The 24,187-nt window shown below is 38.7% G+C and overlaps 2 protein-coding genes across 3 annotated transcripts in view; both read right to left on the reverse strand.

Moving 5' to 3' along the window:
* Window positions 1-42: 42 nt before the first annotated feature.
* Window positions 43-12,015, reverse strand: LOC122826463 (cryptochrome-1-like). 2 transcript variants are annotated; one of them, XM_044108350.1, is made up of 15 exons: window positions 11,892-12,015; window positions 11,117-11,359; window positions 5,115-5,223; window positions 4,883-5,025; window positions 4,614-4,798; window positions 3,989-4,077; window positions 3,773-3,913; window positions 3,086-3,397; window positions 2,862-3,013; window positions 1,863-2,065; window positions 1,670-1,774; window positions 1,457-1,555; window positions 1,275-1,355; window positions 1,098-1,186; window positions 43-749 (listed from the first exon to the last, which is right to left on the reverse strand). In XM_044108350.1, the coding sequence occupies exons 2-14, from the start codon at window positions 11,272-11,274 to the stop codon at window positions 1,101-1,103; spliced, it is 1,863 nt and encodes a 620-aa protein (XP_043964285.1). In that variant the 5' UTR covers window positions 11,275-11,359; window positions 11,892-12,015; the 3' UTR covers window positions 43-749; window positions 1,098-1,100. The 2 variants fall into 2 exon arrangements, with proteins under 2 accessions (XP_043964285.1, XP_043964284.1); XM_044108349.1 differs by having other exon boundaries at window positions 11,755-12,014.
* A 5,596-nt stretch (window positions 12,016-17,611) lies between these two features.
* The window catches only part of syt1a (synaptotagmin Ia), a 163,616-nt gene continuing 157,040 nt past the window's right edge, over window positions 17,612-24,187 (reverse strand). The window contains 1 exon segment of the mRNA XM_044108664.1: window positions 17,612-23,167. Coding sequence (XP_043964599.1) covers window positions 22,961-23,167 — 207 coding nt within the window. The 3' untranslated portion in view covers window positions 17,612-22,960.

A 24,187-nucleotide genomic window follows, 5' to 3' on the forward strand; every position in this document is an offset into this window, starting at 1 on the left:
AGATAAAAACCACAAGTTGATTCAAATAAATACACTACACTCTTGTTTGTGGTACACTTCTTTATTAGGGATTTTACAAGGAAGTCACTGTAATGCAAAGACTCTTTAGTCCTTTTGTATTCTCCAAAACTACTAAAAAAGGGCAACATCAAGATGGTTAATGTTATTTTGCCTCCACACTGGAAAGGAATGAGGCACGTCTACAATTACTGAGATCAACCAAAACACTTTGTCTTTGTCAGTTTACAATAGGTGGAACAAGAAAGAACAAAGTTTGGGGAAAACGATGGTTAGCAAACACAAAAGCTCTCTCAGTTTTTTAATGATTTTTTTGTCGGAAAGTCTTTAAATGTTTTTTATTATTATTATTTATTGAGAACTATCAAAACAAAAAAAGATTTATCCATGATCTCATATCAAAAATATATCAATGGGTTTATGGCTACACAAGGAGAGAAAACATACATAAAATATCCAAATATGTACAAGTTGTGTGAGCTGCAGTTAGCAAATTCATTATATACACAAAGATGTTTGTCAATATTAAGCCAAAGAAGCGCTCAGTGAGAAAGCCGCCGCGGCCTCACCGGCGCTGATGTGCAGTCCTCATCAGAGTCCACAGTCTGTTTAATCGGGGGACGTGTGTGTGTGTGTCCATAAGGTGCGTTCATGCAACACCGTGGTGCTGGAGGTAAACCTTTAGTCCTTTTCATTTGGCTGATAATATGAAGGAATATGTGCAGAAACACCTGGAAGAAAGGGAAAAACAATAAGATTGTTTTCTGTTGTGTTTGTGTGAATCAATGAAAATTTGTACCTTCAGTGTTTATTTCATATTTTATGGATGACAGGGTTAGGTGTTAGCGAGAAATCATCATAATTGATAGAAATTAATCTATAAAATGTGATTCGCTAGGTGAATTGTATTGACCCTTCCAGACTGAACGTGTTGGCGACGATCCAGTCAAATTTGCATTTACTCAAAAGACTAGATAATAAAACATTTTGGAGTTCCTAATAAGAAATCTGAAGCTGATTTTTGTCATAAAACATCAAATTTCATCTCAGTCTGAGTGTAAAATAAACGTGTCACTAACTCTTCAGTGGTTGCTCTGCCTCTGAACTTTAGAGCCTCTGCCGTGGCCAGAATCCTCACTGGGACGTTTTCCGGGATGATGCTCGAATCCTTGAAACAAAAACAAAAAAAAGTGACATTTAGAAAGTTTTCACAGAAACTTCTCCACATTACAGATTTAAAATGATTTATTTTGCACCTTTTTGCAGTGCAGGACCTGAAATCTGTGGGCTGCTCTGAGTGTAGCGCATCATGCTGGTAGCTGGAGCGTAACTGGGAACTTCAGGAAGATAAAACAATCATCAGAGTTGATCAAAACAAACAGATTAACATGACAATATGAATAAATTATAAGTGATAAATGTGCTGTGTAATCCCTACCCTGCTTGTGTGTGCTTGTGCTGTTCTGTGGATCCCCCTGCAGGTAAACCATCATACCGCTGCGCCAGTCCGTCTCTGAATGAACTGGCATCTGATAGGCTGAAAAATCAAAGAAAGACAACACACACTGAATTTTAATGAGAAATGTAAAAATAAGGAGGTGCAGCTGTGCAATTTTATTTAAACAGAATAACATTTGGGGTTTTTTCTTACCTGGTGGAGCATCAGCCTGATGTGAAGCCTCGACAGGGAACGCCATACCATCTGAGGATGTCTCATTGTTTCCATTAGCGTTGGATGGAACTGTAGCCAAAAGGCCTGAGGATGTAAACAATAAAGAGTCAATCGATGTGGGAAGATGCCTTACATACGAACAAGAGAGAAAGAAAGTAACGGGTCAGTATACCAAGTCCTCTGTAACAGGAGAGCTGCTGGTAGATCTGCTTCATTCGCTCGATGTTGATGCAGCTGGCCTCAGCGTGGTTCACCATGGGCTTGGGGTAATGCACGCCGATGATGCATTTGGCAGCCTTCTGCACAGCCTCCGGAGCGTTCCAGGGATCGTAGATGTACTTCGCTGGGAATCCTCTCAGAATGGGCAGGTAGCGCCTGAGCAGAGGGATGGAAACAGAGAGGGAATGTGGTGGATTATTCAACTATCCAAGGAGGTAAGACAGGGTTCCTGCAGGTTTCAACCAACTCAAATTTAAGAAAATTGTATATTTTGTGATGCTCTATACACCTTTAACTGTGGAAGTGCAAAGCATCTAGCCTCGTATGTTCGGCTACAGAAGTGAGCCAAAAACCACATAGGATATAAAAGGACACAATTTTAGACCTGTGATTACACTGGGTTCCAAAAAATAATTTTTAGAAGTTGTTTGTTTTTTCAACTGAATTAGGACTATTTTGCACCACTGAATCCAAAAATGACATAAATTTTTCTCAATCAGGTCAGTTTTTTATTAGAAATCTAATCTACTGACTAAACTGATTACATTTTTGTGACATTATCAGTTCATTTCTGTTAATATTTCTCATCCAAACAAGTTTCTAGGAGGAAAACATTGTTAACATCTTCATTGTGTAAAATTCTCCATCTCTTTTCTGTTCTGATGGAATCGCTCCTCCTGCTCATCTCTCATTGATCCCAGATTCTCAGGAAAACGATCCAGATGTGAGAACAAGAAACACATTTCAATGCTCATGTTGCACCCATAGTTCAGAATGTTGACCTTTCTGAGCAAAACCAATGTGAATTTTGGATTCAGCACATTAAAATTACCCTAAAACGGTTGAAAACTCCCAGACAATTTTATGGCTGTTGACCTTCCAAGGATGCGTGGCCACCAGAATCAACCTAAAAGTAAAACGTTAAATTCAGAGTGAGACTCAGTGACGGTACCGTATGTAATCTCCGTTGGGGTCGGTGCGTCGGCCGAACCCGACTGGGCAGTAGCAGTGGAAGAACTGCTGGAAGAAAGAGCTGCACGAGAGCCACATCCAGCTGCCGGCGTTGACACTCCAGTCTGCATCCAGCAGCAGCTCCTCAAACACCTGAAGACGAAACCGAAACGGTTCGATATGTTCTGCAAAACCTGACAGTAATTCAGAGTCGGCGTCCTCTACCTTCATGCCCTCCTCCCAGCTGATCCACAGGTCTCCCCGGGTCAGGAAGCAGGCCACGGCGTGCCGGGCCAGGTGGTGGATCCAGCCCTCCTGCCTCAGCTGCGTCATGATGGCATCGATCCAGGGGAAGCCCGTCCGGCCCTCGGCCCACTTCGCCAGCGCCTCGGGGTTGCGGTCCCAGGGGATCTGGACGCAGATGGGGTTGCTCTCCATCTTGTCGAAGCAGGGGTTGTTGGTGGCCGCCGTGTAGAAGAACTCGCGCCACAGCAGCTGGCCGTACAGCGACAGAGGAGGGGAGCTGTTCTTCTTTACCTGGAATCAGACGTTAAGAGAAGATTTAAATGGATGGTTGCTTTATGTTATTACGGGGTAGACAGCAATATAGAAATGTCGTGTTTTCTACATAGTTTATTTCCTTTTTATAGAAAGTACTCCCAGTCCAAGCTGACCGCTCAAACTAAACCTGATTTTATTCAGCGTTTATTCCTGCTAAAAATAAGTCCTCCCTTCCCACTGTCACCACATGCTTGCTCAGGATGAGGGATTCATATAAAAGACCAATAACTTTTTACCATTTGATTTTAATTATTCAAACTGGACTACAAATAAAGCTAATGGAAATGAAAATAACTCCTAAACTTGCACCGTCAGAGCAAAAGGTATCATGGTGTTGGTAAAAACACTCACCTTCCTGAAGAGGTCGGTGAGTTTGAAGTAGAAGAGGCGGCAGGAGAGGCAGCCGAAGCGCAGGTAGGGGCTGAGGCCGGTCGGACTCGCCAGCAGCGAGTTGGCGTTCATTCTGGGACGCTCGAAGTTCGCCACCCACGCCTGATGGCGAAACCAGTTGCGTTATCAAAACTGCAAGAAGATGAGGCGATTTACGCAAAAAAAAATTGGACTGACCTTCCTCTCCAGGTGCCTCTCCAGTCGAGTGAGAGCTTCGGTTTCTCCTCCAGGCCACACAGCCGAAGACAAACCTTCGGTGTCAAAACCTGCAAGTTCATGATAAAAGCATACAATTTAAAGCCAGCTTCATATCTCAGAACATCATCAGATTTCCTTCTATGCTGTTTTAGAATGGCTGAACGAGGAATTCAAGTTAATCTGAAGTTGGCTGAAATTATTGATTGACAAATGATTACTTGATAAGTGGCCACTTCCTTAAAAACTGAAGTTTTGTCTTTCCATAAAGGGCATCAATCAGTAATTTTTGGTTGAGAAGTGGATGCTGCTCCATCAATCTTAATGTGAAATTTTAGGAGTTTGTCGAGTGTTTATATTTCAAAACAAATCCACATAAAGACTCAGTTTGGACTGATTCTCTTTCCTGCTCTGTTATATCTCCCCCATTTTTAATTCTGAATCAGCTTGCTCTGCTTAAGGATGACCAGTGGCGCCCTCTGCTAGAGGGAGGCCAAACTACAACACCAAAATAAGGTCTAAGCGGGTGTTATTTTAATCTAATAAATAATTAATTGAATATTCACCGTAATTTGATTAATTGTTTGCAACTTTAGGCTGAACTCACCCAGTTCCTCCAGAGAGGGAACCCCAAACTTATCATCATGGTCTTCAGATAGCGGCGTAGTGCATCTTCCCATGACCTCAGCAGTTATGGACTCTGCAGGCAGCTCCACTGCGTCCATCCGGCTGATGAGAGTCTGGAACCGCTTATAGGTGAGGGGAGACTGGCCCCCGTTTAGCTCTATGATCCTGATAAACACAAAAAAGAAACATTTGGTTTTAAACCGACACAGTAATAATAGCAGCAGGACTGTTTGGTGTGTGATAACTCACTTGTCCAGGTCATAGAGCGTGTGGGAGATGCGAACTGTCACCTCCACTCCGGCCTCAGAGGCGAGCTTCTTAATGGCAGCATCTCGCTCTTTCCCAAAAGGCTCAGAGTCATACTCGTAAGAGAGCCGACTGATGTTCCATTCCTGCAAAAAAAGATTTAAAACGATTATTCAGGACTTCTACGAGAGTCCTGCAGCAACCCGAGTGTGCAGAATAAAGTGGGTCAAATCACCTTGAAGAGTCTGGGAAAGACATCTGTGGGTTGGCCCCGGATCACGAACAGACGGGAGTTGAGCTTCCTTAGGCTGGAGTCCAAATCCTCGAGACTCTGCAACAGGAACCTGCAGAGAGGCAGGAAGAGGAGCTACATCAAACTTTTAAACTTTTATTTATTCAAACTGGTGTAAAACAAGAACGCTCTATTTGAGGAAATAGAGAAAATAGAAAGAATAAGCACAATAGAGGAAACAATTTAAGATGTGTAATCAAATTAAACTGATTTTCATTGGATATTTTATGATACTGATGCAGGACCGAGAGTAGGATCGATTTAGTTTTATTTTCATTTAAATTATATCAATTTAATCTAAACCAGTTTTACTCCTGAACCAGCATGAGGTGCTCTAGTACCAGCTTCCTGGATGCCCTGAAGACCTCCAAATAAATCAGATGTTATGCACAAAATTTACAACAAAAAGAGTGTTTTTCTACGTTTCATTGTCCAAAACAGGAAGTTTTTTTGTGATGACCATCATCTGAACAATGTCTCCCATCTGAGGTGAACCAGATCTAAAAGCTGCACTTTTGAAAAGTGAAAGAAGTAATTTGATCTAATGTTGCTGCAGCTCAGAAGGCTGAAAAGATGAGTTATCAGAAACATCAGTAACCCAGGACAAAACTGACAAACCTCGACAGTGAAGCAGAAGTAAGTGCGTCACTGGAGATAATGGGAGCAGGCAGAAGAAGCTGGTGTTTGTACACAAAGAACTGGGCAAGAAATTAGATGTTATCTCAAAGATTCAACTTTTTTTACAATTATCAGCATACTTAGTGCTTGATTAATACTTTATTTATGGGTAATGAAGGACATAACAGTCGCAGTGCGTGTGCATAGGTAGATAATGTGTCAGTCTTAGTTAAAGGTATATAGTTTAAGTTGGTCTTAAGCATTATACGGTAAGGAAAATAAGAATTTCATACAGATTTTACAAGTTTTCCCACTTAGAAAGTGCCCATCAACAGCGAGATAAAAGCCCCCCACATTGTATGATTTTTAAATAGTTAATTGTAATACCTGTACCTGTTTGAACTTGTTACACCTGTCCACAGTCTAAATAAATCAATAAAACTCCAAACTGTCCACCAAGGAGAAGACCAAAAAACTAAAAGCAATTAATATCATTAATAAATATGGGTGAAAGAGACTAAACTTACTTTTACTTTCCCTGAACAGGAAGATAGTTCTAAAAAATATTTGACCCTTTTCTGTCTTATTTTAGTCTTCAAATCCTGAAATTTCTGAGCTAGAACAGAAATTATGATAATGTCCGTCTCCTCTCTATTAATCTGACTCAATGCTGAATCACATAAATAGAAGATGAATCAAAAAGAGTTTCATGAATGTGATTTTAATCAAGAAACAGGCTCAGATATTTTCAACTTGAATGTTCTTTCCTTTTAAAGAACCACTCAGCTACAAGTTGTTATTTTCAGGACTTTTTGTTTACAACACAGCAGGGCGTTTTATATCACACCTACACACGGGTAAACACAAGCAGAGTAGCAGTAATGTGGAGCTTCCCTTGTTGTTGCTATGGATACGGAAAGCAGTAGACGGAGGCATCCTGCAGCAAGCCCACCGAACAGTTTTTACATCAACATAACAATGTGAACATCATAATTAGTTCACTAGTGTGTAAGTTAATCTAAGTTTTAGTTATTTTTTAGTTTTAGTCAACAGAAAGCGTTGCAAAGAATAAGAAACATATCAGCCATGTTCATTTTTGAGCTGCTAAAATGCAGGTAGAAATGAGATTTTTTAATAGATATATGTTTGAGTAAAATGAACATTGTTCTTTTATTCTGTGAACTACTGACAACATTCAGTGTATTATAAGCCTGGTGGGCCACCAGGCTTTACTTGTGCCCCCACCAGGCTAAGTATTGCTTATTTTTTTAAGTCTTCTTAAAATGTTTACATTTTTTAAGACTTTATATTTGTTGTTCAGGTATTAATCTTCCAATCTTTTAATAACACTTAATTATCAAGTGATATTTTCACATTTCCTGTCAACTTTAAACATTTTTAACTCAAAAACACAATGGCCGCTGGATGATACCAAGAGCCCAACCACAAGGCTTAATGTGTTTTCTGTGGAAAATCTGGACATGTCTCTGAAATTCCAAAAAGATTATGTATTTATTTACATAGCTCCCCTTTAATTTGTAAATTTTTTTGTTATCCACCATAAACAACCTTCCATGACCTGAGAATAGAAAGTTTTCATGTTGAAACTTTTCACCTTCTTCTTTTGGCTAAATTAGTTGAGATTGTTGAGTCACCATCTGACGTCCCTACCCAAAATCTACGCACCTCTTCAGGGTCAAAGATGGAGCTTTAAGCTGACAGCTGTTCTGATCCAAGGTCAGCTTGACAACGCGAGACTGACCCAGAAAGAAAACCACTACGCAGCTCAATTATAATCCCATCTGTATCCAACTTTTACTGTTTCGCCCTCTTATCTTTAACTACTTCATAGAACCATTTTACTCCAGCACGATCACCAAGAAGGAGTCTGTAATCATGATGTGAAAATAGATATCAGACGGCATCAGCTTTTGTGGGGATTAGAGCTCATTGTGGATCAGGCTGGGGTCTTTTAGTCTGGCAGGACAGCAGAAATAGGTCAGAAAAACCACAGAGTTGAAGGGTTTCTCTGTTGACACACTGACCTACTTGTTCCACACCAGGGAATGTCAGCAGAAAGCGAAAAGTTACCGTGATTAAGTCATCCGGAGCGACCGTATTCGAGGAAAGTCTCAGAGTAATGCGGTTTTAATAGTGTTTTGATGCAAAAACTGCATGGAAATGTTGAATATGTACACAGTAAACGGAACAAAGGAAGGAATCAGAGCATTGTGCGTTTGCCCTGTGTCACAGCCGACTGCTGTTGCGTAACACCGAAAGAAAAACATGGATGCTCATCAGAACTGTAGCTCCACTCTTGGAGATGACATTAGACTCTGGAAGGAAACAAAACATCTAATTGTGGACTGATAAATGAACAACACGCTGAGGTTTGCACACGCAGCAGCAGCTGGAGTGGAGACTGACATGGAGAAATGATTGGGTCAGAGGGAATCCATGTTTTGACTGGCCAGAGAGTCCATGCAACACTGAAGGGCAACTCTGCAGAAACAAACATCGCTCCAACGTCAGAACCTGGGAAAAGTATTCAAACCCCTACAACTGCAAAAGTCAATATGCTACGTCAACATTTTATGCAACACGACGAGGTTCTATGATAATTTGTAATGACAACCACGTTTTACTGGAACTGTTGCAAATGTTTGACAATGATTTTCTCAGTTGCAAAAGCAAATGAGGTGGATTAGCAGAGCTGGTTAACAACTGATGGTGTGATTTAAGATGCTACTGTGTTATGTCGCTTCTGCTGCCAGGAAACTGAGCTGTTAGCATGTCAGGATAGTCTCCAGTCAGAGGCATTTTTAGACTGTATGCATGACTGACTGCTACAGGATATCCTTTCTGCACACAGCATCACCATTCCTGATGACTCTGAAAATATGTGAATTCTACAAGGTACTGCAGCATTTTAAAAAACTCTCAAGAAGGTATTTTTGAATTGAATTAGCTTTAGCATAAACTTTAATCTGCTAGCTTTACACAAATACACACTGATTTTTTTCAGCCATTCCTTTAAAAAAATATATCTCAAACAGTGGGGGATGATCTACACTGCTTGTGGTACAAACTGTAAACAAGACTTCTTGCTCTTCTAAAAAAGCTAAAGTTTGCCTAATGAATGATAGTAGTCAACATATTCTGAATGTTAAGAAGTGAGTCTTTCCAGCTGCTGGAAACTTCTCTGTAATGTTGTCCCTGGCCTCCCTGCTGTGTTCCTTGGACTTCCTGGTACTGGATGTTCACTAATGCTCTCTAACAAATATCTGAGGCCTTCACAGAACAGCTGGATTTATATAATGAGGTCATTTCTGACGGCTATCACTTGGAATATATTTAGAAGAATGTAGGATCTGATTCTAAATTAATCCTACATTTTTGGGTGCTTTTTAAGAATAAAAACATGAGTCTCTTATTCCATTTCAGGATTATATGCTACTTTGTGTAAGTTTATCTCATAAAACTTCAATGATACAGATATGAATTCAAAAATAACACCCTAGAAAACATACAAGATACTTCTCAGATGTCCTGGGAATCATCAACATTTAGAAGATCAGTTGAAACAACAACAGAGTAAAGTCATCGCTTCTATGAGAATCAGGCTTATATATCAGTCCGATTATTGATACTTTGACCTTTGCTTATTTATGTAATAATGAACTAGCTGTATTTTTCTTATTTGTAAGCCACCATTTAGTAGACAAACTAACTTTACAAATAATCTATATGCTTGAAAAGGAAAACAACGTGGGTGAAAGTTGCTTGATTCTGCAGGGTCAAGCCATGGTTTATATGTACAAAGGTTTACGTTGATTCACAGCAGCCATGTTTTTTTAAATCTGGGACTCATTTCTTCATACAACTACAAAAACCTTCCAAGTTTAATTGAACTAACCCCTGAGAAGAGAAACAATAGAAATCTAACTGTAGAAATCTCAACTGTCAGACAGATGACCTCACATTTAAACTTACATTACTTTTGTAAACAGAACAGTTAATGAAAACTCAATGACTGTAAACATAACAAGCCCACATCATCACCCATCCACCATTGTCCTTAAAAGTTCGAATGTGAGGATTTTTTTAAAGAACGGTGCATTTTTATCCAATATCTTGAGTAACAGCAGCACTTGTTTGTAATATTGTTGTTTGTTCCCCAAATTCACAAATACTAATTATCAAAGGATTCTTGGGGAGAAAAAAGTAATAATTGTCTTTATTTGTTGTTGCCATTTTCAAATTTTCCTGTCTAATTTTTTTCACATTTTGACTAAATTTAAGGTAATCTAGTGCAATTTTAGGGAATGTTTGTACATGTTAACTAGAAGAAAAATACATGGTTTCCTCCAAGGTATTTTAAGGCTGGTGGGCACCAGGCTTTACTTGTGCCCCCATCAGGCTTAGTATTGCTTAATTATTTAAATGTTTTTTAATGTTTACATTTTTTAAGATTTCATAGTTGGTGTTCAGATTTTACTCTTCAAATCTTCTAATAACACATTATTATCGAGTGATATTTTCAAATTTCCTGTCAACGTTAAACATTTTTTTAACTCAGAAACACAGTGGGCCTCTGGATGAATAACTGCCAACCACTGGGCAAGTTTTCTGGGTGAAACCTTGAAAATACTACATCATTTTTAGCATTTCTGATAAGAAAAGATGGAAATTGTCTGAAATTTTTTTTTTTTAGATCTTTACAATTCCAGCAGAACAATTGGATCAACCATTATCTAGCTCCATCCATCACACCTCTCCATGCCGAAGAAAAGCAACACAGCATCATGCTGCCACCATTGTGTTCTGTGCAGTGATAGCTTTGTGCTATTTTAGCATCTTTTTAGCAGTCTATTCTACATGTCTCACATGTCCCCTATATAGTGCATGGCAAACAGGATGTCTTGTGGTTTTCAATCATCAATCCTCTGTAAAGGTCATGTTTGCTGTTAGGTGGCATATGAATTTAACTGTTTGCACAGGATTTTCTTAAGGGTATCAAAGTAATGAATGTTAAGTTTTCTTGCTGTATAATATCTGTTCTAGGTTGATGATAAGAAACGTTTTCTTGCATCGCCACACACACTGAGTTTCTCCAGAGCAGCTCCTAATTTGATTTGCATCACCTGATTTTCACTTAATCCCGTAGTAGATGCTGCTCAATTCATAAGGCAGAATCCTGCATTTTACTTAATTTTGTCCCAAATATTAATAGAATCTGATGTTGTATTAACCTAATTTTAATCCTGGTAAAAACTTGTAAATATAAAAGTATTACGAGGTGTGTGTTAATGGGTTGCTGTTCTCACCTCCACCTGTTGATCCCAACGTTGGAAGACCCAGCGAACCAGGGGTCGAGGATGTAAACGCAGCGGACTGTATCAGCCCCCAGCAGGGAATCCTTCAGCGACGGGTTGTCGTGGAGCCGCAAGCCCTTCCGGAACCAGTGGATCGTATTAATGACCATTACTCAACTGGACGAGCCCTTTAGTTATTCCTTTCGTGAATGATATCAGCAGTCTTCTTCTTTTTCAACGGAGTTCACTTGATCACTATTCCAATTCGCAGGTAGTTATTAGTCCAAGGAGAATAATATAGAAGAAAAAATAGAAAGTCACTTCAGATAAGAAAAAAAAAACTTAAGCCCGGATTTTTTTTATTAGCCTTGCTCTAACAGAACTTTTTCCATAATGTGGAAGAATTGATAAACGGCTGATTCCTGAAGCATTTGGGCGCAGAAAAGTGAGTTTTCCAAGGAACTGTAATGACGTGAACCCGGCGAGCTTTAGGACCCTGGTCGCTGCAGTGCTCTAGCCTGGTTTGTTGTATAACTTGTTTTTCTGAATAATGAAGAACCCGTAAATATTGAAAAAAACACAAAATTTCTCGACTTGCCTCTTACTCTAATGTCACAATATGACTGTTAAAGACGGAATATTTAACTCGCCTGTTATTTTAGGAGGCGAATGACCAGAAGACTCCGTAGCAGGACTGGTGAACACCAGGAAAGCCTGTTATGTAAACTCGAAACCACGAAACTCGTCGCTTTAATCTCGTCCAAAAAAATTCCAGTTGTTAAAATACCTTCTCGAGCTGTTCCGAACGGGTTTCCACGCTACAAAGCAGACGTCTGAGTGGGGATATGTAGTGATTTTTTTTCCTTATAGCCAGAAGACCGCCGCTCCTCCTCTATAACCGCACCTACTGCCGTTCCTCCGCCAACAGGCGACGTCCTATGGCTCAGAGGTGCGCTGTGATTGGTCCAAACCGATTCGTGCGTGTCACAGCGTAGTCACGTTTTAGCAGCGTGCTCTGTCCTACGAGGCGCGGCAGCTAGCGCGTGAGCTGGATTCTTGGGGCTTGCCCATAGCAATGCATAGGGAGAGCAGTGTCACTGCCTCCATGCATTGCATTGCAGGGGCTTATTGTTCTACATTCAATAGAACGACTCCATTTATTTTTCTTCCATCACCGTTAATGCGGCTCATACCGCTGCGTGCACCGCACAAAAGTGGTATCAAAACGTGCGGCTCGATGCCGAAAAGGATGTCATTATTTTTAGTGGGATATGGATATACTATGGCGACAAAAGAGCGAAAAACGACACCCCAAAATATATTGAAGTCAATGGATCGAGGAAACAAAAAAAAATCTAAAATACCCTATTTTTGAGGATTTTCTGTGTCGTCATTAATTCACAAAATAGAAATGCCATTCAAATTTCATTTTGTAGATACGTCCGTGATCTCTTTTAAAGTGAAGACGCCACATACCAGTTAGGGTTTGTCCACAACTTGTCTCTAAGCGACCTGAAGTTTTTGATTTTTTGTAAAATTAGAGTGTAACTGACGCTAACCGATGCTCCGCTCGAGTGAGAGACGGCGTCCCATTCTTACCCCACAATATTTTTAACTCGCTCTCACGCCCACAAATATCGCCCGATTGGTATCAAACTCCTCATGACATTCGCATGTCAGCTCCGGTAAAATGTTTTCGAAATTTATCTAGGGCTTACGGTTTTCTGTCCAGGTGCTTCAGAATGTGATGCGACAAGATTTGCTCACGCTCACTCAAGCTCCCACCCATTGATTTCCATATATTTCTCAAAAATTTCAGACCTCGGCGCACACCATCTTTCTATTATCTTTTATTACTGTGAGTGTTTGGACATAGGATTAGTTTGGCCCTTTGAAATGAAACTTACTAAAAATTTCTAAATAAAAGCCTTGACAATTTTTACATCAAGTAATTGCTATTTTGGGCTTTAGTGGTTTAAGCAAACCAATGTTAGACATCGAATTAGTGTGGCCATTTAATATGAAGCTTACGTTTTGTTTTTTTTTTTGTTTTTGTTTTTTTCAAAATAAAAGCCTCAATATCCCACTAGGTTAGTGCACCGCCGCACGCAGTGTAATCATATTGACCTGCTTTATCTTTTTCTCTCAGGTTAGGAAGCATTAGCCTTTTACCTTAAATAAGCTTTTAGCCATTTTTCTGACTTATTAGCCATGTCTAGTATACTGGATGAAGTAAGTCAATTATAGAGAACATCCTAGTGATGCTCCACCTGCTACTGACGGGGTTAGGGTAGCATGTATGTATGACACTTTATCATAAAGAACGGTGCCTATCCATGTTTGTCAACATTCTTGTGATTCTTCTCATGCTATTGATTACATTGCAGCTTTCTTTAGCATTGATGCTAATTTTTAGCATCAGAACGCTGGGTCCAGATCAACGGGCACACTTTGGGAGGCCCCGGTTAAATTTCTTCAGGAATTTTCTAGTTACTTTTACCCCACTGCTGCCTTGGCCTTATTTGATGTCCAATAGTTTGTTATCAATATGGCGACTTTGGCGAGCCACAAAAAGTTTAATGTAACGTCATAAATAAGCACAAATATTGTAAAATTCCTTGCAAATATTTCTAAAAAAAATCCCCAAAACAATCGCACGCATCATGCTTGCAGTACCTTGATGACCACTGGGTGCCACCCAGTGGTCATCAAGCCATTTGAGAAAGACTGAACTAGTGCAAAGTTCATGGGACGATTCAGTGTTTTTACAGTGAATTAAAATGAAACTATAAAGTAATTAAATTATTTTTAAGTTATTAGGCTTGTTTCCATGCTAACATTTGAACTGTTGACCTTTAAGAAACAGAGCAGAAGTAAACTGACGTGGTTTCTAAACCTATCATTTTCTCTCTTTTAGGAAACTTTGAGCTGGTGAGCTTGCTGTTGGAAAGAGGAGCAGACCCCATGATCGGGACGATGTGTCGAAACGGCATCTCCTCCACTCTGCTGGGAGACATGACCTCCTTCAGCCTTGCAGCGTCGCACGGACACAGGTGAAACAAGTCAATCACCGTAAATCCACCTGTAACACTAATAAGTGAAAATAAAATACATGCTAACAATGCTTACAAAATCATTGAATTTTCTATAAATTGTCTTTCTTCTTGGTAATTTCACCAACATTTTTATGGTCAAGGCTTTTTATGTGGTGATGTAAGGTAATTTCATTTGTAGAGCACATTTTCAGCAATGAGGCAGTTCTAAGTGCTTTACATGAATTAGAAGCAAGGTTTCCTTCAGTTTATAATAAGCCTGGCGGGCCACCAGGCTTTACTTGTGCCCCCACCAGGGTAAGTATTGCTATTTATTAAATTTGTTTTTAAATGTTTGCATTTTTAAGTCTTTTTAGTTGGTGTTTAAGTATTAATCTTAAAATAAAGCATAATTATCAAAAGGTATTTTCAAATTTCTTGTCAACTTTAAACATTTTTTAACAGTTGGTGAATGACTGCGTGACAACCACCGGGCTTAGCAAGTTTTCTGGGGGAAATCTTGAGAAGTAAATACAAACAGAGCAACAAAACCAAAAGAAAGATAAAAGATACAAGACTACATAATTGTTCCCCATGTTTAATAAGAATGAGTAGTCCATTATAAACTAGTAAGGTTTCTCTGGATTCTTGTTCTGATAAAACTAAATTTTGGTTCCAGTTGTTCTGGATTTAATTCTGGATTTGTACAATATAAAACTAAATGTTGGTTCTCCATGTTTCATTTTTGTTCTGGGTTGTTTATGATCAAGTTATGACCTCTTATGGTGTCTTGGTCTAGCATGTTACCAGGTTAATTTACTTATCTCTGGTAAACCAAGAAAATGAATGATTAAAGGGAGCACAACTGGTTCTTTTTGAGGACATAAAGCAAGCAAAATAATATATATAATATAATTCAATGAATGTTAAATAAACCCCCGTGTTTGCATAACACTATACATGAATTGTACACAAGGGCTAATTTTGGGGGTGTAAATGAGATCGCCCCATAAATATTAAAACAGCGTTATCAGAAAAAGACCCGGATCAGCACACGAGGTCGTACGTGTGTCACATGTGGATGTTTACAGCCGTTCCGTTGCAACTTTACCATATTTACTCCCTTTTTGTTATTAGTCAAACCGTTTCTCTACAGTACTTCACATTTACAGACAGAAATAATTCGACTTACTCTATTAGGTAGGGTAGGGTATATTCATATTATATACCGCCACTCTGCATGTGAATGTGCACACATTGTCCTCTACAAATACATTACTTTACTCTTCGATGACAAATAAAGATTCTTTAGTTTTATCCGAAATAGTCGGTTTATTGTCTGCATGCTTGGTTTCTTTTTGAAGATCAAAATAGAAAAATGCGTCATACATCTATAACAAAATGGCCTAGCAATTATGCAAGTTTAAAAGATTTCTGCATTGGTAGGATGTTGTAATAAACCATTTTCACCAGAGAGGGGCGGTAAAAATCCTGCCTTCAAATTAACTTTCTTGGAAAGTGAAAGTTTGTAACATACATGAATTTCAAAATAAAACAACAAAAAAAACATCCAATCATATATAAAATGATCAAACATGAAGACTTGGTTGTATTTTGCAGTTTTTTTCCCACAGACACCTCCTAAAAGTAAAGACTGAGTAAAAACTAAACATATTTCCTATTTAATTTTTTAGAAACAAAAAATTGCACTCTGACGCAATTTATTTTTCTGTTCATGCAGAACACGGTTCTCTTTATTTTAGCTGACATGCTTCATAAGCTAGGTAAGTGACACATATCTACTTTTTCCTCCTGCAGCTCTGACACATCATTTATCTTACTTTATGTGTCAAACCACCACATGGTACAATAAATGTGACACTTTAGTCTTGCACTAAAATGTATTGTGCAGCCAAACTGCTTCACTTCTCATTTTAAACTTTTCAGTCAGAACAAATGGGAGTAGGTTGTACTGGTATTAAGAACATATGTGAGTTCTAACGGTGTCTGTTTTTCTTATCTTTTATTTGAAGAAGATTAGCACAGTATTCTGTGCAAATTATGCAAAACATGAATAAAAGCCACAGAAAAATTTACAAACGTGACTTTTTGTAAGATACTTCATAGCAAAAGTCGGTCTACAGTTGAGTTAATTGAAAAGTTAGTTCTGCTAAAACTTTTTTTACTTGATCGTATCACACCAAATACTTTGGTACATTTTGTTTAGATTTTATGAAGACCAAATCTATGTAGTCCAAATGCGCCATTTTTGAAAATGTTTCATATAAATACTTGAAAAGTGTGCCGTGATTCTACTCCGGCCTGAACGTTTTGCAAAAATGTTGAGTCATTGAAAAGGCTATGAACATCAATGCTTCAGACTTGTCAACTCTCATTAGAGTTAGGTCTGGACTTTAACTAGGCCTTTCTGAAACAATAATATTTCCTCTTACTGTATGTTTAAAGTCATAATTTTGGAAGAAGGTGAGCCTCTGGCCAGACTCAAGTCTTTTACAGACCTCAAATAGGTGTTGTAATAGACATTTTAGTTTATGCACTATAACAAGATGTTTGTCATTCATTTATACCTTTCGTCCCCATGGCTCGGTGTCGTTCCTCTTTTATTTGACTGCTTAGTAAGAACGCCTAATCACAGAACTGGATTGTGCCAGTTTTGTAGCACGATTAGCAACTTGCGGTCACAAAAACTGGTGCACAGATCCAGTTTTTGTTTTCCTTCTGCAAAAGCCTTAATAAACTTGTGTTTGATCTTCTCATGGAGACTCCTTGATATCAGTTTTCTTATTTAGCCGCTTCCATCTTTCCCTTAACTTCATTCTCCTGAAGAAAATAATCCTCACTGTCCAGAGTTTGGTGAATATAATGTTGTTTTGCTAGGGGAATTTCACCTGAGCTGTGGATCTCTGTTACTCCTCCAGAGTTAATACTCTTCTTGACAGATAGTTGAGGTGGATGGCCACTTAGGTTTACGGTATTTTCCCATTTTCACTGTTTAGAGGTGAGAAACTGAACGATGGACCTCATTTAGCCACTAGATGACTCCTGAAGCCTTCTGGTTTCAGATTTTTGTTTGTAAAGAAATATACTTTTTCATGGAGGTGGTTGGATTTGTTTGTTCCCAGTAGATGGCAGTGTTGGTCTTTTTAATACACTGCGTGGAGTTTGGTGGATGTAAGACTTCCATCCATCGTCTATACCTGCTTGCTCTTGTGGAGTCACTGGGGGGTCAGTGGCTATCTTCAATGGTCATTGGAAAAGAAAGAACCTGAAAAGAACCCATGCATGCACAGAGAGGACAAGCAAATTCCACGCAAGATTCGAAGCCTGGACCTTCCTGCTGCAAGGTGATACTTCTACCAATTTGGGCAACATGCACCGCACCTAAAACATAAAGGAAAAACATTTTTGCTTTTCAGTTGAGCAGCACTGCAATAAAAACACGCCATGAGACGTATCAACAGGAAATAAAACATTTTTATTGATCATTTGTGTATATGAAGTTATATAACAACAGTCAGAAAACTCCACAGAGTGAATCACTACACAAAGTGAAACAAAACTGTAAAACACCTCATCAGAAAATGAAGGTATACACAGCAAATATAACCGTCAGCGGCCCGCTCTGGCTGCGAGCAACATGGCAGGAGAAAACACCCCAAACAGTTCTACGAGATTACAGAGAAAACTTCCACACACAAAATACTCAAGCAGGCAGTTGATATACACAAAGGCAACTAGGATCTTTCTACAGCATCAGATTCTAAAACTTTACACAGCTTTGCTTCTGAAAGGTCAGTGTGACTTTGTTGCTGGAGAGAATCTTGTCACACAGAGAGCTTGATCAGCTTTTTCCAGGGGAGATGTTTTTATTGTGTTGATTATACTTGCACGCTTTGGCAGGAAATCGTACGGGGGCGGGGGAGGGCGTGGCGCTGCAGAGCAGGTAATAATGGCTTTTTGTTTAGTGAGTTGTTTTTTTTTTCCACCTCACGATCCGATGGGTTCTGCAACGCTGCCCTCCGTTACTGAATTCCCTGGTGTCTCTGTTTGATCGGATCATTTCTTCAGCATGGCCTGGATTCGCCGAGGCCTCGGACTTTAATCCTTTTATAGTTTTTGTTGAAATCTGAAGCTGTTGTTGGTTTAATGGATCTAACATGTGAAAAATGTCAAATAAAAAAAATTCTCTCAAGTCCAAGAGAGGAGATGTACTGATGGCTAAAAGTGAGACAGTTCAATATTAATTTGTTCATTGTTGTGTGATAATTGAAGTAAAATTAGAATCACAAGTAAAGAAATGAAAAAGGACTTTCTTACATGTAATTTATTCAATTTGTGTTGATTTTCTTTAATCTTATGAATTACATTAAATTAATATAATTAATTTAATATAATTACATTAAATTAATTACAATTAATTAATCCTGTAGCACAGGAAATACAAAATAATTAAATATGATACATATTTTTAAGAGAAGAAAATTGAAAGTTTTACTTAATAATTTCCATATTTACAAATTTAATTGTGTATTTAACAAATTGACATGTTTTAGCTGTTTTATCATAAAATAAACATACATTTATGTATCGGTTGCAGTTTTCAACTTCGTCAAAAATAACTAAACGATGCGTGTGATAATTCAAATAAAATAGAAAATAGATGTATTTAAAAATATTCAATGGTTTCAATTATTCAATAAATACACAACATTTAAATGTATCACTAAAATTTCCCTTGTATGCTGAAGATCTATTTAGATTAATGTTATTCCAATCGGTGGGCGGGGCTAATGCAGATATACACAATGTGATTGGGTAAGAGTTGAGTTGCGGTGCAGATTATTCATTTCATGAGTGATTGTTGCTCAGAATATAAATTAATACCCACATTGATTTTATTGTGCATTTAGTCATGTATTTAAATAACATTTTTGTAAATTATTTGGGTTTTATTGAATTGTGACACTTTTAGCCCTCAACTTGGCTGAAGCTGTGTGGATGTTTATAGACGAGGAGAGCTTTCACCTCACACAGGTTATGAATGTAGAGTTTAAAAATCATTTAAGTTACTATGTTTACTTTTTTAATTACAACAAAAAGTGCAAAGTACATCTAATAATCTCACAATTAAAGAAATCTACACCAACACAGTTTGTACATGTTTGTACTGTACATTCAGAGTTTCTTCTCAAATATAAAAACGGGGTTTTGACTCAATAAGGCAGAAAATTAATAATGATGAGATTTAAAATGTTGAATGATACTAGTTGATAAATAGATATATTCATCTCACTGTTTTGTTTATGTCTGACATGATGTGGATATATACATGGCATTTTTAGGGATATTTATCTTGTTTGGTTTTGAACTGAGACTCCCTGAAGCGTCTGATGCTGGAATTGTGTTCAAGAGGAGAAAAACGAACCTGCGGAAAAAAAAAAGGAAAAAGGAGAAAAGAGGGAGGAAAACCCTAAACGGAGGTGAACAAGCTGGATCTACAGTCCGTACCACCTTGCTGGGAAGGACAAACGCCATCCTTGCTGATTTTTACACTATGGGATGAACATACAGGTATTGCACAGTGCTCAACAAAATGCTGTGTGAAAGCGACCCGCTCGGATAAAAACGCGCGACGTCAGGCGGCGGCGTGCACGCTCACTCTGTCTCTCTGGTTGCGTGTAGAAGGGGAGGGGGATGGCGTTAAACGCTACGACATCACTACAGAACGAACTCGCTACCTACTGATAAATCTACATCTCTAAGCACACAAGGCAGTCACAGTGATACACAAAGCAGTCCTCAGAGACTCCTATGGAATGACAAGTAGCTTTTTCATAATAGTGCTATCAACTACACAATAACATTGAAAACATTTAGAAAGTTCTCCTGAAATATAAGCATTGAGTATATGCAAGAGGTTCCTCCAAGATAAGAGACTTTATGGTTTTCATGGACTATTCTGCTCCTAATTGGACCCGTAAGTAAAGGACACGATGGACACAGCAGACCATTAACTTTTACGGTTGTTTACCTGCTCTCCAGGTTAGCGACAAAAGTAATCTGAAGCTGTTGGCCTAATGGTGCGGAGCCCAACACAGGCAAGGAGGTGGAATAAAAAATGTAGGCGGGGGAAATATGTTTTGTTGGTTCAGGAAACTGTACGCAGTTTGAAATCTGTTTTCTCAGTTTATAAAAGTCATGCATGGACTGCAATGCGTGCGCTAGGTTAGGAAACCTATGCAACTCATCTCCTCTGTGCATAATTATCGTACCTTTCTTTAGTTTATAAAAAATATACACAGAAGACCAGCTGTTCCTTCAGTTTAGAAAACTGTACAGAGGAATTTGCAGTCAGTTTCTTCACAGTTTAGAAAACCAGATGCACTGAATGTAATCAGATTTCAAACCTACTCAGAAACTACAATTTGAAATTCAAACATTCACTTTGGAAAACTAAACACATATAACAATCTACTCATTAAAACTGGGAAACTATATGTGTGGATTACAGTCAGTTTCATCAGTATCAGAAACTCCATAAACAACTGCTATCTGCTCCTGCACTTTTGAAAGTGGTACGATTGCAATCAGTTGTGTTTAGTTAAGAAAACCTAACCATGGAACGCAAATATTCTCCACAGTTTAGGAACCACAGATTGGAATCTATTCTAGCAGTTTGAAAGCCAAACAGTAGGGTTGCAATCCATTCCTTCAGATTAGACAGGAATGAATCCTATCATCTTGGGAACTCGTATGCATGGATTAGAATCTGCAGGTTTGAAAACCATTTGTACCGGTTGCGGTCTGTTCTCCCAGTTCAGGGAATTTTCTGTACAAATTGCAACCTGTTACTGTAGTTATACAAACTGTATGCACACAATCTGTTGTCTCAGTTTAGGAAACTGTACGCATACAAAAGATTATTATCCTTCATATTAAGGAATCTTTTCTTCAAATTGCACCCTTGGAATATGGATTAAAGCCCATTTTCTCTATTTTGAACACAAGCTGTTTACACTCCATTTTGAGAGCAGTTTAGGAGAAAAATATAATTTCTTGTTTTAGAACAAGCAAAACAGCATAATTTTTGAGCATTGGAGTTGAAATCTTCACTTAAACCTTTCAGCAGCATAAAACTGAAAAAAAAGAAACAAGAAAACAAAACAGAATCTGAAATTATACTCTGAGCATAAAACATCTACAAATGTTTCCTAAAAACAAACCAATACTACTAATGTACAGTTTACTAAATTGATGGGCCAATTTCCCCACACCTTTATTTTTAATTCCTTGCCTGCTTAAAAACAACAAAAAACAAAAAACAAAACAAAAACAAACACAATTTGTCCTTGTGAGGATCTCTGGCTACCTCTGTAGGTGTCCCAACACAAAGCAAACATGTTCTCTAGAGAAGTCAACGAGCGAGTTTCAAAGACGTCCAGTGCAAAAACAGCAGCCACATAAAAGTTAAAATTGGCAGTAAAACATGGCTAGCTCTATTGTCACTGTGAGAAGGCAACGCAAAGCAAAGTCTGCGATTTAGGGCACCACTGCAGCCAGAGACATTGTTCCCAAAAAACCGAAGCTACAACCACTAGTGAGTGGGAGTGTGCATGAAGAGAGGGTCTCACGTCAGGCCGCCTCCCTGAATGGCAGTGTTTAGAAGCTCAACATTCTGTTGAGGAAAAGTTTGATTTTTTTGTCTTTTTTTTAGGCCACTCCACTGTTAGAAGGCAAAGGAATCATAACAGAAGAGCTCCCCCTGGTGTTTGCCGGCCTTAAGTGAAAGATCGTAAAAATAAAAAGTATCATGCACTTTATTAAAAATAGTCAACACGCTGAGTTGCGCTAAAAAATAGTCCTCTTAAGTCCAGATCTGCATTTTTTCTTTTTTAACCATCTTAAAACGTGACATTTCCAAGTACGACAAGGCTATTTAAATAAAATATTGTCAAACAAGATTAAGGGCACAATGGCTACAGCTTGGTGCTTTTTTTCTACCCCTCCCAAACATCAGGTCTGTTTCTCAACAAATTTTGACAAAAAAACATAAATATCAAGCCAAAGAAGATAGACTCAACGGTGATCTGTTCAACCCAAACAAATACTGCAGGTCCTGGTAGAGAACTAAGTACGTCATTAGGAGTCATGTGCTTGTAAAATATCCAGCATAATTTTCCAAACAGAACCATAGCAGTTAATGGCCTTGCATTGGTTTATATTCATCTGTTTTTCTATGCTTGATGCTGAACTTAAAGCCTTAAAGATGTCGTCCTTCACGATCTGAACATTTTCCTCACTTGCTAGTTGGAGTTAATTGTCTTTTTACTCTGGAATGCAATAAAGTAATAAGGTAGAATTTTAAATCCTGGGATATATAATATTAGCTTTCCTCTATATCTGCATTTACATAATTTAAAATAGAACATCTTATTAAAAACATCGAGATATACACAGATTAGGAAATGGGTAACAACATACAAACACAGAAACTAGAAATCATTTTTGTCTGCATACTTATATATACAACTGTGGTACAATAAACTCTTTCAGTCATGCGCTATCTATACAGATCATATTGCTTAAAAGAAGGGGGCTTTTGGTCGTGGTGGTGAAGGGCTCAGAGGAGGAAACCAATCAAATCAGAGAAACGGAGAACCTAACAGAAAAAGAAAAGCGGGACGTTTGATTGATTTACTCTGTAATCAGAAGGTAAAGGGAGAGCTTAGATTGATGACCCATATATCACTGAGGTATTTACACATACTGGCTAAAGAAGACAAGGAGCTGAAAGTGGCCCTGCCTATTTCTTGGTGGCGAGCTGCGCGTCCACCTCCTCCTCGGGCTTCAGCACGTGCCACTGGGCGATTGGTCTCCGCGGGTTGGCCAGCATGTCGGACCAGTGGCGCAACTCTGTGCCTGTGCTGTTCAGGCCCACAAACACCTTGCCAATGGCGTCGTTCTTGCCGATCTTGTCATAGTCCAGAACGGTTATAACAACTTGGACTTTCTGCAGTGGGAGGAAGAGACGGGAGGCGGGGAAGACAGCAGACGTACAGTTTGTTTTAGAAACGCTCAAGTTTCTGTTCCAGCTGGTTTAGGAATCCCTAACCGCACATTTTTGTTACAGGACCACTAACTATGACATCTTGGCTTTAAGGGTGCAGGATTATGTATTTTCCAGCTACTGTATCATTTTATACCACAATCAAGTAACTATGCTACCCCCTGTTGTCATAGAAACGCTGCATATATCAAATAGGACAAAAGGAATTTGATTTTCTAATTTAATGCCTTGAAATTAGGGGTCTGTCTCTTTTAGAAAGTCAAACTCTTTCTGAATCTCTGCCTTCAGGAACTCAACACAATATCACTCCTCCATTAACTCTAAAAGTTTTTACCAGTGTTGCACTGAGAAGTAGCTCGTATAATAATCTCAGCACAAGCAGAGTTCCACCAGGTGTTTGCTAATTCCTACTGGCTAGTCTGAAGGAGTCATGAAGGAGCGGTTTCCTCACACTCATAAAACGTGCATGAAAGAATCAAAACGACACTTCAGGTATGTTTTGGATGAGGGAATAACATCATAACGTGACCTAGAGATAAAAAAAAGTATGTTTAACATAATAATGCCCATTTAAAAATAAATTAAAAACACCAACGTTATTGAAATGTCTTTCTTCACACAATCCCTGCTGCTGTTTATCCATTTTGCATGCATCATTCTGGTTTGTAGAACAAGTCTACAGTGTTTACTACACGTGCTTCTCTTTATTCCACAGAAACCATAAGGTTTCCTCTGAGAGAAGCAGAGGCGCTTTATTGACTGCTACTTGATTGTTTGATTCCTCGGACTCCAGCCCTCAGCTTCAGTGTGTGTTTATTCAAAGTGAAGCTACAAAGAAGAGTGACCTGAGCATCAAGCAACAGCTCAGAATATGAATTAGTGCACGAAGCAGCCTGATTAAGTTTCGATCCACCAGCACACTGAGATGGAGCCGCCGTCGCCACCGCCACCCGTGTGCGATCC

This window comes from Gambusia affinis, linkage group LG23, assembly GCF_019740435.1.
Source record: "Gambusia affinis linkage group LG23, SWU_Gaff_1.0, whole genome shotgun sequence".
NCBI classification, from domain to species: Eukaryota; Metazoa; Chordata; class Actinopteri; order Cyprinodontiformes; family Poeciliidae; genus Gambusia; species Gambusia affinis.